This window comes from Callithrix jacchus, chromosome 17, assembly GCF_049354715.1.
Source record: "Callithrix jacchus isolate 240 chromosome 17, calJac240_pri, whole genome shotgun sequence".
Classification (NCBI taxonomy): domain Eukaryota; kingdom Metazoa; phylum Chordata; class Mammalia; order Primates; family Cebidae; genus Callithrix; species Callithrix jacchus.
In genome coordinates this window covers 51,455,468-51,468,710 of record NC_133518.1, presented here as the reverse complement: position 1 = coordinate 51,468,710, position 13,243 = coordinate 51,455,468, and the positions used below count along the sequence as shown (strand labels likewise).

The 13,243-nt window shown below is 37.4% G+C and overlaps 1 protein-coding gene across 1 annotated transcript in view; it reads right to left on the bottom strand.

Annotated features, from left to right (window-relative positions):
- Positions 1–13,243, bottom strand: part of ACAD11 (acyl-CoA dehydrogenase family member 11) — a 122,284-nt gene that overhangs the window by 104,632 nt on the left and 4,409 nt on the right. Inside the window, exons 2-5 of the mRNA XM_035278302.3 lie at positions 6,964–7,063; positions 4,606–4,731; positions 3,891–4,052; positions 1,845–2,009 (exon numbers count right to left, since the gene is read on the bottom strand). Of these exons, the coding sequence (XP_035134193.2) occupies positions 1,845–2,009; positions 3,891–4,052; positions 4,606–4,731; positions 6,964–7,063 (553 nt within the window). The remainder of the gene's footprint in view (positions 1–1,844; positions 2,010–3,890; positions 4,053–4,605; positions 4,732–6,963; positions 7,064–13,243) is intronic.

The window sequence follows — 13,243 nt, the reverse complement described above, 5'->3', positions numbered from 1 at the left end:
CACCTGGATATATATTGTTATGTAAGCACTTTTTCTCCCCATCTGTGTTTTAAGCTTATTAAGAGTTGTATTTCCTCTTCAACCCCAAGTTTTAGGGCACAGAGTTTATAATGAATAAATACTAGCTGACTTGAATTCTGCCAACTTTCCATGAAGAATTAAGTATAATACAGGAGGCAGAAATTGATTAAATTAAATTTGACTAATAATTATGAGATTACTAGATATGAAGTAGAAAACATTTCATTACCTACCATATAGCCCTAGAACATTAAAAGATAATGATATGTGTTAACAAATTAGTATTGCAAATAAATAACTAAAAGCTATGCCTTTATCAGTTGTTTCATTAAAAAAAAGTCTCTCCCAAACTATTGACTATCCTGTTTGTCTGAAGGAAAATGATACCTGTTTGGCAACTTTAATCCTATAAGAAATAGTTTGTAAATATGAGATTAAATGTAAAAGGAAAACAACAACTTGGCACTTACTGAAGTTTACCATTATTTTCAGCACATTATGACTAATCCCAAATTTAAACATCTCAGTAGACAATATATAATACATTAGAAGATCTAGGTCTGAATTTTTTTCTTACTTGTTTAAGATTAGGAAAGTACTGTAGATACAGAGCATATGGAGAACTCTGACTTATTCAAGGATAGGTTCCGAAAATAGTAATCAAATGACACAGATCAAATACCGGCCAGATCCTGCTATGTTTTAAGGCATATGTTTTTATAATTTTCTATGTTATAAATTAGCATATTTAATTTTTCTAAGAGTAATTAACAAGGTTAGAATTCAGAATTCATCAGTGTCCTTAGCAAAAGGTTACACATGAATGCACATACATATATAATTACATACATATAATTTTAATATCCAAATTGACTTTTCTATAAAATTTTTTTCTCCTGCTGGTAAACATGCTCACATGTGTTTATATTCTTTTTGGATTTTCAATTGATATACACTATTTTGAGTTATGACAATAATGCAATATATAATGGTATTTTCCACCATCCTTTTCCAATAGGAAAGAAACACAAAACCTGGAAGTTTAGCACATGAATTTAGAGCAGCTCTTCCTGCCCTAAAACATCTTAGCATTCTAATAAAATGCATAAGCCCAGAATAAATCCTCCTCTCAGAAGCAGGATTCAGGGAACTGCAAATCTTTCTCGTGCATGTAGGAATACTAAGCGCCAAATGGCATGCCTAAAGGCATACAGTTAATCAGAGGATAACTGAGAAAGTTTCTTCATTCCCACTATACTGTAATCCAAGGCCTCACTGTAGGTGCTCAGTGGAGGATTACAGCTTTCATTTATTTATACTCTTATAAAGAGTACAATGTGCACATTTATACAGAGCAAGGCTATATTAATCTCATGTAATTATTTTGAAGCCTCAAGAAGCTTTTGGAACTTATAATAAACAAATAATACATTCTTCATGAGATAGGACTAAAAACCACAAAGAAGAATAAATGAACCAGGAAAAAAAAGCAAGAACGTGGATAAGCTAAATATTTTAACTAGTAGACGAAAAACTTCTTTGAAGAATACAGCAACACACAGGTAGAATTCCCAAATCCTTTTTAAGCAGTAAACCAGATATCACTTGGGATTAGAACCAGTCTCAAAGGTAGGCAGCTAACCTATGCTAGAAAATCTACAGGACTCCTTTCCAAAAATTTTGAGTGATGAAGACAGTCCTGAGCTATAGGGGAACAGGGAGTGGGTTGGGCTCCTTCAGTGCTCTGGAGTGGGGGGACATTTACTTAGTGCTGTGTCACAGAATAGACCTACTCGATTAATTGTAAACATGGCTAACTGTACCTCTTTAGGGTGAAAAACTGTGTTATCTAGTCTGAAGTCTCCATGAACCAAATTCTCCTCATTGTCATTATCCGGCAAGTTCTTCATTAGCCACTCGGATAGCTGTTGCATGGCAGGGATGTCCTGATGAGCTGTAGCTTGATATTGCTTTGTCCAGGTGGATACCTAAAGACATATAAATAAGAAAAATGGTAAAGCTGAAAGTGGAATATAAGATCTAGCAATTCAAAAATTAAAACAAAATTCAAATGCTGTTTTACTCCTTAATACTCAAGACCCATATTGGTGATACACACTTCAGCCTAAAACACTCAAATTGGCTGAAACCTTAAACATTTAAGTCACTTTTCCATGTAGTTTCATTTTCCTTACCCAGCTTTTTATCAGGAAAAAAAAATACCGGCCTAGGCATCAAGAGATGTGGGTTCTAGTCTTTATTCAGCAACTATTTTGTAGAAGAAAAAAAAAAAAGAATGTATACAAACACACACACACACTTTCTCTCTCTTTCTCTCTCTCTCACACACACACACACACACACACAAATATATAGCCATAAATAATTTCTGGAAAGGGTCACTAGAAGTAAGCCCTGAAAAAGGGAATATGGGGACTAGAAGAAAAGAAAAAAGATATTTACTTTTCTTTTTTTTTCTTTTTGAGACAGAGTCTCGCTCTGTCCCCCAGGCTGGAGTGCAGTGGCACAATATTGGCTCACTGCAACCTCTGCTTCTTGGGTTCAAGCAATTGTCCTGTTTCAGCCTTCTGAGTAGCTGGGATTACAGGCACACACCACAACGCCCATCTAATTTTTGTATTTTTAGTAGAGACCAGGTTTCACCATGTTACTCAGGTTGGTCTCAAACTCCTGACCTTGTGATCCACCTGCCTCGGCCTCCCAAAGTGCTGGGATTACAGGTGTGAGCCACCATGCCCAGCCTACTTTTCATTTTAATATTCTTTCTTATTACCCATAGAATTTTTAAAATATGTTACAGGTATAAGTAGTATAAAGATCTTCTATTGTTCTTAGAAACGAATGCAAACAAATCAACCTATTCTTAAAGCCCTCTAACAAGTGGGGCCATATTATTTGCTTTTTTATCTCCATTTCTCAAGGTATCTTTGCTCAATTTAGTGCAATAGAGCAAAGATCTTTACTTTGTCTTACCCAGTCATATTGACTTGGGTTTAAATTCTATTTAAACCACTTACTTGTGTATTACTTGATTGATGCAAGCCTCCCTTTCTTTATCTGCAAAGTGGGAATAATAATACCTATATCTTAGGGTTGTTGTAAAGGTCAAAAAAGAGAGGTTGACAATTCACCCTGCCATGTAGGACTTAGCATATAATGAGGACTCTCTAAACTTCAGTTCCATTTTCTCTTTCCTAACCCCCATAAAATGATATGCTTACAAAGGAAAGCAGCCCCATGTATATCTAGTATTGCTTTTCTTTAATTTAAAATGATCCCCACCACTTTAAATTCTATCTTTCCGTAAATACTCATAAGATCTCTCTCCCAGAAAACTTTATACAAGAAAGGGCATCCCAACTTCCAACCTTTGAATGGCACAGATCTCATGATGAGTATCAAACAATTTACTACTAGATTTTACACTCTTTTATACCTTTTTCAGGTTTCATATATGACATGCATATACAGGTCTCCCCAAAATGACAAGTTCTTATGGAGAGGAACCTATTCTATATTTTTCTTGATATTTAGCACAGTACTCAGCAGATATTAAACACGCAGTCAAGCTTAATAAATGTCTGCTAGTCCAACTTAGAAAGAAAAAACTGTATAGTTAAAAGTATTGGAAAATTAGGTGAAGAGTCAAAAACAGAAGATTTTGCTGAACAAAGCCTGATCTAAAAATATAAGATGATTTTATGCTAAAAACAAGTCAATCTGAAGGACAATGTTAAAAGTCATAGCCAGGTTTCAGAAAATTATACAATAATAGGTTTTTATGTTGACTAATAAATATATTATTTACAAGAACTTGAAAAAGATAGGTATTTATGTGGATGTATTACCTGTCTTTTGCAGTACCCAGCACCTATACCATATCCTTCCAGCTGCAATGACTGTATACTCAAGGAATGTAACCGAGCCAGTGTTTCTACCATGGCCACATACAAGGCTGAACGTTCTGCTGGGCTAACTTCAGGCATTGTTAAATCACGAAATATTCGACCCTATGGAAGTGATTACAACAGATTATTTAAATGTGTGCAACCAATACTTTGCAGAATCTACTACAAAAACATTCATTTGTGAAATATATTTAATATTAGAGTATATGTGCCAAAGGGAAAATACAAGGATATGCCAAGATGACTATAAACATCAAAACTACTCTCAACTATTTTAAAGAAAAAACTTAAAACACATTTTGAATTTATTGTTCTTAATGGCTTAAACTACGTGAAGATGCGTTTTCCCTGCTACCTTATAGACAAGTTGGTTATTGCCATTACATATAGCTCTTTACTGACACCTAGAGGAAAATTTAAGAAAAATTCAATACCTCTTACTAAATTTGTTTCTTGTCTATTACATCCCGCCCTTTGTAAGTGCTCACATTTGAACAAAATTTTAAGCCTTTGCAAAGCAATCTAATTACCTAAAATGTTAAATAACAAACTATATCATTTATTAGTATCATAATAAAACTTCATGTAATAAAACATCCTAACTTCATAATTAAAAGTAAAAGCAACAACAAAATAAGATTAAGTGTTAATTTACCTGCACATGTTCCATTATGTAAAATTCTGTTCCAATGACAGACGTATCATTGCAGTACAGTATAGGCTTGGGAACGGGGAATCCAATTGAAAACAAGGCTTTCTGGACCTTAAATTCTCTATCAATCTAAATAGGATGATGAATCATTAAAAATCAGAGAAATTGATTTAATTGTAATTAAGTTTAATACCTACTCATGAGCTAACCTTAAGGTTAGAAAACAACTGTAAAACCGTATCAACAAATAACCCAGAGGATAATAGTAATAATAATTTTCCTAATAGTGGTCTTGGTATAATCATGATTACAAATTAGACCACTGCTAAAAAATGTAATTTTATTTTTTTTGAGACAGAGTTTCGCTGTTGTTACCCAGACTGGAGTGCAATGGCATGATCTCGGCTCACCGCAACCTCCGCCTTCTGGGTTCAAGTAATTCTCCTGCCTCACCCTCCCGAGTAGCTGGGATTACAGGCACACACCACCATGCCCAGCTAATTTTTGTATTTTTAGTAGAGATGGGGTTTCACCTCGTTGACCAGGATGGTCTCGATCTCTTAACCTCATGATTCACCTGCCTCGGCCTAATTAGGATAAGAAGATGAGCACCTGCATGAGACTTAATACTAGCTCTGATAATGCCAAGGCAATAATGTTCACAATATTTCACATATTTTATCATAAAACATCCTTTTGTCCTCAGCAGTTCCCTGGCTGGCTGGTTGTTCTTTCAGGTCTTCCAAGGAAGCTCAGGTAAGTCTCTATTCTAGCACTCTACTGCAGTCAGCTAAAGAGAGCTGGGGGTGAGAGGTGGGTGGTGGTGGAAGGAAAAGTACCTTCCCTTTCTGGAGAGCATGGGAGGCATGTGTTTCCAGGGCAGGGACATGGGGATCTTTCCTGGCACTCAGGACTGCTGTGGAGCTCAAGATAACTACCAGGAAAGTAGGCAGCTGGAAGCAAACTGGAGCCCAAATAAGATAGTAGGAAGAAAATGGCTTCCTTAAGTAGGACAGATGCACAGGCCTATCACTCAGGACCCAAGGGAAGAGCTGTTGATGCAGGCGAAGTAAGGATGGCTCATCTGCATGTAATCAGTCACCTGGCCTCCGATTCAGACAATGGCGACTGACCATTCTAAGGAGGGGAAAGTATGCAGCTCATTTTGATATCAGGAAGTAAAGCAGCTTCTACAGCAGTAACTGGAACAGGAAACTAACGAAACCCATGTCCAAGGTGAGAGAAGCCAGGGGTATCAGGGGCTGTGGAAAAAAGTGTTTGTAACCTCTCTGGTGTTGGGAGATGAGGGGGAGGTGGGAAAGGGGGAGAGGGCAAGAGGGTTAGACAAGCAAAAGAGGATCACATAGGAGGAGCATTGCTTTTATCAGTGCAGCGTTGAGAAAAATGAAGGGAGTAGAAACAAAGTACTCCCGATCCTTGTACTTGGGCTGAGAGCATTATGCCCTGTTCTGATGTGTTCAGGTGGGATGTTTTCAAGAAAAGAGACAAATAAAGCTGTTTACTGGGGCATGGGTAGGGATTCTCCTTCAGCCATGCCATACTGAGATTTAATAAAAGTTACCCAACTCTTTTATCTTAAGCATCCAAGTTCCTTCATGTTTCTGGGAATATGATATGAGACCAAGAAAGTCCCATAGAATCTACATTTTTTAATACTGTGATATTAAGTCTACCCCACAACTGCCCTTCCCTAGTGAGCTGAGCCTGGGAATCACCTGCTGTACATGATTACAGTCACATTCTAAATACACACAGTGCTTTTAATGTTCTCCAGTACTTTGATTTCTGTCCCTTTCTGTTCTCTGGAAATCTATAGATAATAATGTTTTCTGAAGACAGAAAAACTTAGTTTTTAACAAAAATATTTTATAATTCTCACTGTCTAATATTTAGAGGGTACTGTAAAATACTTATTCAAATCTTTCTTTTTATCACCAAAAGATTAGAGGATTATCATAGCAAATATATTAAAATAATTCTGAGTAGATGCTATTATATATTATAATTTACATATATAACAAAACCAAAATATCTATAGAGGAGTAGCACTGAAACTATTCATTGGCTGATTTTACTTCTAGCCAACAGTGTAGAGGAAAATCAAATACACAAAAGAAGTGGGTATTGTTCAAGATTAATAGCCTAAAGATAAGCTTACATTTCAACCTCAAATCCTTTCTTAAGACAAGATATAATTAAAGGGAAATTTTCATTAAAAATAAAATGCATTTTATGTTATCTGGCAATCATAGAATGCCTTTTAAAAGTATATTGGCTTTGTGTGTATTAAAAACATTTATTTGTCACCAAAGAATTTAACATTACATTTGTATACTATACCTTATGTGCTTTAGGAAGAAGTGAACCTGGTGGTTTTTTCCTGAGCACATATGCTTGAAGGCCCTTCTGGAGATAAAAGGTTGGATTGGACTGTCCTGATCTAAATAACAGTAAAGAAAAGGTCAATTACAAAGATATATTTTCCTTTATCCCCAAATCCTACTGAAATGTCAGAAGAGAAAAATGAAAATAAATTCATCCCAGTGCTAGAAAATCAAGAGAGGTGCTATCAGCAGCTCACAACATGAATTTCTAGATGATATTAAAGCAGATGGCAACATACTGGCAGCTGAAGAGTCTGACCCACACAGGTAGAAGAGAGGACTCCACTTCCTGACTGCAAATCATAAGTTTTATTAGGAGAACCTGTAGAACAATGACTGATGTAAGTAAATAAAGAATCAGAGAAGAGATTTTAAATATCAGTCAGAAAATGAATTAAAGGATGCAGGAACAGCTGGGTTAATTCCCCTTCATCTGCCTTTAGAGAGATAACCCCCACAGATGTCACCAAGGCTAGTGCATGAATTCAGCTCTCTACAATGGGAGTTCTGAGAAGTGAGGTCCCACAGTGAGCATGTGGTCCAGGGAAGTGCAATGCTGGCCCAGCTAACTCACAGACACCAGGGCATTGCCTTTCCCTGCCAGATGAACAGAAATTCTCACCTAGACTAAGTATAAACACTTCAGCTACCAAAACTATTCAGTCTATACCTTCACTTATAATATGGGCATTTAAGAATCACCCAACTTTTGAAGAATCCAACTGTATAAAGGAGAGATCTAAATGAAATAAACAGAAGAATCAATCCTTAAGGTAACAGGTAATAGGAGAAAGTAGAAAAAAAAATCTTTGAAATTTCTTCCCAGGACTCCAACCTTCATCAGGAAAACACAAGCGTGAGCCTAGATTGAGTGTGGCAGCAGCTCCAGTGTCTATGTCTTCTACAAGTCAAACCCATCCTTCCTGGCAACCATATCAAAGAGCACTGGTTTTGGTACCATCTAATCCTGTGTATGTGCCTTTTACCATAGGAAGATGGAGATAATCGCTAGTGGTCAGGAAGTAGGACCACCACAGGCTATGCTGTCTTTATTGATACAGAACACTTTATATTTGATGCTGCAAACAGTCAATTGCAACGAATCTTACAAACACATTTTTTTTAAAATGCCAAACATCTGATTGGATGCATTTTTGATGAGGCAGTTCTCTAGTCACATATAAAGTACTGGTCTTTCATGATACTAAATGACTCAAATTAAATATAAAGGAAAAACTAAAAGTTTCTTGTTGAACTTAGAGTGACCCAACAAGTCTGCTTCTACATATATATCCAAGAGAACTGAACACACAAAATTAACACAAAAACTTGTACATGAATGTTCACAGCAGTACAATTCACAACAGCCCAAAATTAGAAACAGCTCAAATGAAAGAAAAAAAAAAAAGAAACAGCTCAAATGTCTGTCTGCAGGCAAAAGGATAAACAATATGTGGGATATCTATATAATAGAATATTGTTTGGCAATAAAAAGGAATAAAATGCTGATCCATGCTACAACATGGATGAATCTTGAAAATATTATGCTAAGTGAAAGAAGCTAGTCACAAAATACTACATACGTATTATGTGATTCCACATCTATGAAATGTCCAGAATAGGCAAATCCATAGTGACAGAAAGTAGATTAGTGGCAGCCAGGGATAGAGGGCAGAAAAAATTGGGAGACATGAGTTTCTTTTGGGGTGATGAAAATGTTCTAGAATTAGATAGTGGTGATGGTTGTATAATGTTGTGAATATATGGAAAACAACTGACTCGTACACTTTAAAACTGTTAAATTTTAAAATTTACGTTATATTAATTTCTCAAAAACAAAAGCAATTAAAAGTTTCTCTTTTGAGGAAGTTTCTAAAACGGTTATAACAAAGATAAAAAAACATTGCAGAAGACCATCTGTGTGGGCAGGATCGCTGTCAACACTGTCAATACAGTACTCGCTAAATTGAACCACTCCAAGCATCAGGCCTCCAAATAGCCTGCAACCATTGATGGTCTCAATATAAGAATCATCGCTGAGCTAATAGTATTGAGCTAATAATATTGGTTAGTTCTTGGACAAGATATTTGGTGCCGAGAGAAATGTGTTGATCTATAACCTAAGAGATGGTACTTTTGATGTGTCCAACCTCCACTGACAAACAGAAAATCTTTGCATGTAAGTGTAGCCATGGACACTTAGTTGGTTAGAGAAGACTTTAAACAGATAATCTCATGAGACCCTACTAAGCCATCCATAGCACTGTTCACTTAGAAGCATACACAGACAGGAACAACAGGATGTGGCATGGCAGCATCAGATGAGTTTCTTCAGCAGACTTCTTGCAGCAGTCCAGGGTTTACTCTATGTCCCCATCCCCCCCGACCCCCGTGCCCCCCAGTGACAGCTCAGGTGCAAGGGAATGAGATCAGAAAATGGGTGAGTATAGGTGCCACCTTGATTTAGAAGTCTTAGTCTATTGAGACTGCTATTATAAAATACCATAGACTGGGTAGCTTATAAACAATAGAAATTTATTTCTCACATTTTTGGAGCCTGGAAAGTCCAAAATCAAGGCACCAGCAGATTCAGTGTCTGGTGAGGCCCCACTTTCTTAGAGACGGCGCTCTTTCCTCACATGGTGGAAGAAGAAAGGCAGTTCTTCGGAGTCTCCTTTATAACACTGGTCCCATTCTTGAGATCACTGTACTCATGATCCAGTCATCTCCCAAAGACCCCACCTCTTAATAACATTACCTTGAGAGTAAGGATTTTCAACACATGAATTTTGGAGGAACACAAACATTTAGATCATAGTAAAGCCTCATGCCCTACAGAAGCCATTGTCTGTAGTAGCAGTCCTTTGGCTCCAGCTTCCAGGGCCCTAGCAAAGGACATGACTAGCTGAAAGAACTCTCTACATTGAGGGAAGCCCAAAGCTATGCCTCTCCACCAGATACTTACATTTCATTTACAGACCTTCCAGTTCAGATGTAGTTTACTAATTGATGTTATTTTTATCATAGCAATGTTGCCTGGAAACACAGCTGATATGCCACCTTACCAAGTTTTCAGAATTATAGAGCTAGAAAATGAAATAAATTTATCCATAGAGCAGGAGAAAAGTTTTTTTAACCCTTTATTTATATCACCGTTGACAAGTCTCAGACTCACGACATCATCCCAGAGGGAGCGACTACCTGCCTCTCTAAGCTTTAGAAACTCAGAAATTCCTTCAGAAATTTTTCAACGGAAAGGAACTGAAAAATAAAAAATAAAAAAGCATTGGCCCTGATAAGGGAGTCAGTTATCTTTGTGGCTATCTAGGAAGCCATCTCCTCCCTTGTCTAGAGATTTGAAAATATTCAGGATTTGCTGCTTTTTAATTTTACTCCTTTTCCTTTGGCATTGAAGCCCCTGGTAAAATAATGACTAATCTGATCAAGTGTGTTTAATACAATCACTCATACTAAGCAGACTCAGACCTTCACCAACTATCTACTCTGACAACCAGTTTGGTTTGTTCGTTAAGGTTTATGAAATTGAGTAAGCAATGAGGAAGGGTAACAACCAATCTGGCAAATTTGAACTCACAGGATTTCCACAGATTTACATAACTTTTTGTATTGATGCCAACAGCATCTCAAAAGTGTTTGCTGCTGATAAGAGATCAGGAAAAAAGAAGATTAAAAGACATATGACCCAGTATTTGCACATAGAAACATTGAGCATATGGTGCAAGAGGCATAAAAGTACAAAGCTGGAAGATGAGAAACGGAGAGACACTTTTGCATAAGAAGTTGGTCAGATCCTACGTATTAACTAGGCCACAGTGGAAAATGAGAGATGGCAAAGCAGAATCAAAGGTGAAGTCAAACAGAAGACTCTTGACAAGTGCTATGGAGTCATCAAATAACTGGTCAAGAAACTCATTACCGAGAAGGAAGAATTTAACATCAGCCAAAAGAGCTGGAGAGTGTCCAAACCCTGCCATTATCACAGCGTACCAGAGCCAGCACCATGCTAGGTGCTTTGCTGAGGACTTCCCTAGAAGTGGTTGCTTATCCTTAGAGGTGCATATTCTGGAACCATGACTACAGAAACTGACTAAGCCAACCAAAACTCAACATGAAGTTTAAACATGAACATGAAATCTGAAGGACTCTGATTTGTAGGAAGTCAGTTTAGTGGCAGTTTTAAAAAAAATCATATTTGAGCTGCTATTTCATATATTAATAGACATTTTGAATACCTAAATATACACAGGGTAAGGAAATACAGGTGTATTTTATTCACATGATAATAAGTAGAAAGTGCAATTCATGATAGAGGACAAAGCCTTTTAAAATTGACATTAAAAAAAAAAAAGAAAAAACAGTGAGTCCACACTACTTAACTTAGTGTAAGACTGTCCCTCTCCAGCCCCAACACATACCTACCACTTCCCATTTCCTATCACTGACAGCACTGCTGCCTTGAGGCCCCTGGAACTGGTTTCACTGTGTTCTTTAACCCTCTTTATATCATCAATACCAGAAGTCCCAAATTCCTGTTTATACGTGTCTACTGCATTATAATTACTATAAGGCTCTGCATGTTCCTTATTTTCTCCCACGTCTTCTCCACCCCCTCAACTCCTGATATCCTTCCACTGTGCCCCTGGAACTCATAGTCTTTTGCAATCCCATACAGCTTCAGTATCTTCTCTGAATAGACTTCCTCACCTCCTTGCTCTAACTAAAACCTGAATATTCCATGAGGATCCTGTTTCCTTTGTAGGTTTCTTAAGTGGTAGATGTCTTTCCCACCTCAGTTTTCTAGTAAGCCTGGATGGAGCTGTATCCTTCCTGAAACTCACTCCCACCTCCAGACTCTTTGCTCTCCCTCCTGTGTAAACTCTTCCCTCAGCCTTCAATCTCATATAATGAGACCCTGCCTCCCTCTACTGCTTTTTCTTGCAGTCACCTATTAACTCTCAGATCGTTTCCCCTAATTTCTTAAAGATGTTGGCATAATTCACTATTACTCTCAGTAACACTAATGTCTTAATTACTGATTTCAAAATCGACACAAATGTCCCTTTTAACATTCAGGCCCATCAGTTCCTTGAATTTTTCTCCTTCAGTGATATTTTCCTTTAACACTATATGAGCCACTAATTCTAAGAGTTACACCCTACGCTTTAGCATTATCAACAGTAAAAGCACTGAATAATCCTAGTTTATAAACATTTCTACCCCTGACCTCCTACCTTTCCACTTACTCCTGCTAGTACCTCAATCCCAACAATCCTTCAATCAATCCTAGACCTACTATCCATTGATCATACTGCCCTATATCTCATATCCCTGGACCATGTCCTTTACCCAAGACTGTGGGAGTCCACCTCTTGCATCAGTGTGACCTGGATATGAGACATGGAGTCAAAGGAGATAATTTTGGAACTTTAAGATTTAATGACTGTCCCATTGGATTTTGGACTTGCATGGAACCTATAGCCCCTTTCGTTTTGGACAATTTCTCTGCTTTGGAACCGGTGTATTTTTCCAATGTCTATATCCCCATTGTATCTAGGAAGTAACTAACTTGCTTCTGATTTTACAGGCTCATAGGCAAAAGGGACTTGCCTTGTCTCAGATGAGACTTTGGACTGTGGACTTTGGAGTTAATGCTGAAATGAATTAAGACTTTGGGGGACTGTCAGAAGGCATGATTCATTTTAAAATGAGAGGACATGGTATTTGGGAGAAGCCAGGGTGGAATGATATGGTTTGGCTGTGTCCCCACCCAAATCTTATCTTGAATTATAGCTCCCATAATTCCCAATTCCCATGTATCATGGGAGAGGCCTGGTAGGAAGTAATTGAATAATGGGGCAGGTCTTCCCTGTGCTGTTCTCATGATGGTGAATAAGTCTCATGAGACCTGATGGTTTTATAAAGGGCAGTTCCCCTGCACACACGCTCACATGCCTGATGCCATATAAGACATCCCATTGCTCTTCCTTCATCTTCTGTCATGATTGCAGGGCTTTCCCAGCCATGTGGAACTGTGAGTCCATAAAACCTCTTTCTTTTATAAATTACTCAGTGTCAGGTATGTCTTTATTAGCAACATGAGGACAGACTAATACATCCTTCCTTAACTAGCTTAAATTTGATAGTAAATTATATAACCACCACCTTGAATACACCTTCAATATACTTCACTTGCCCTTTTCTCACTTCATGGTGTT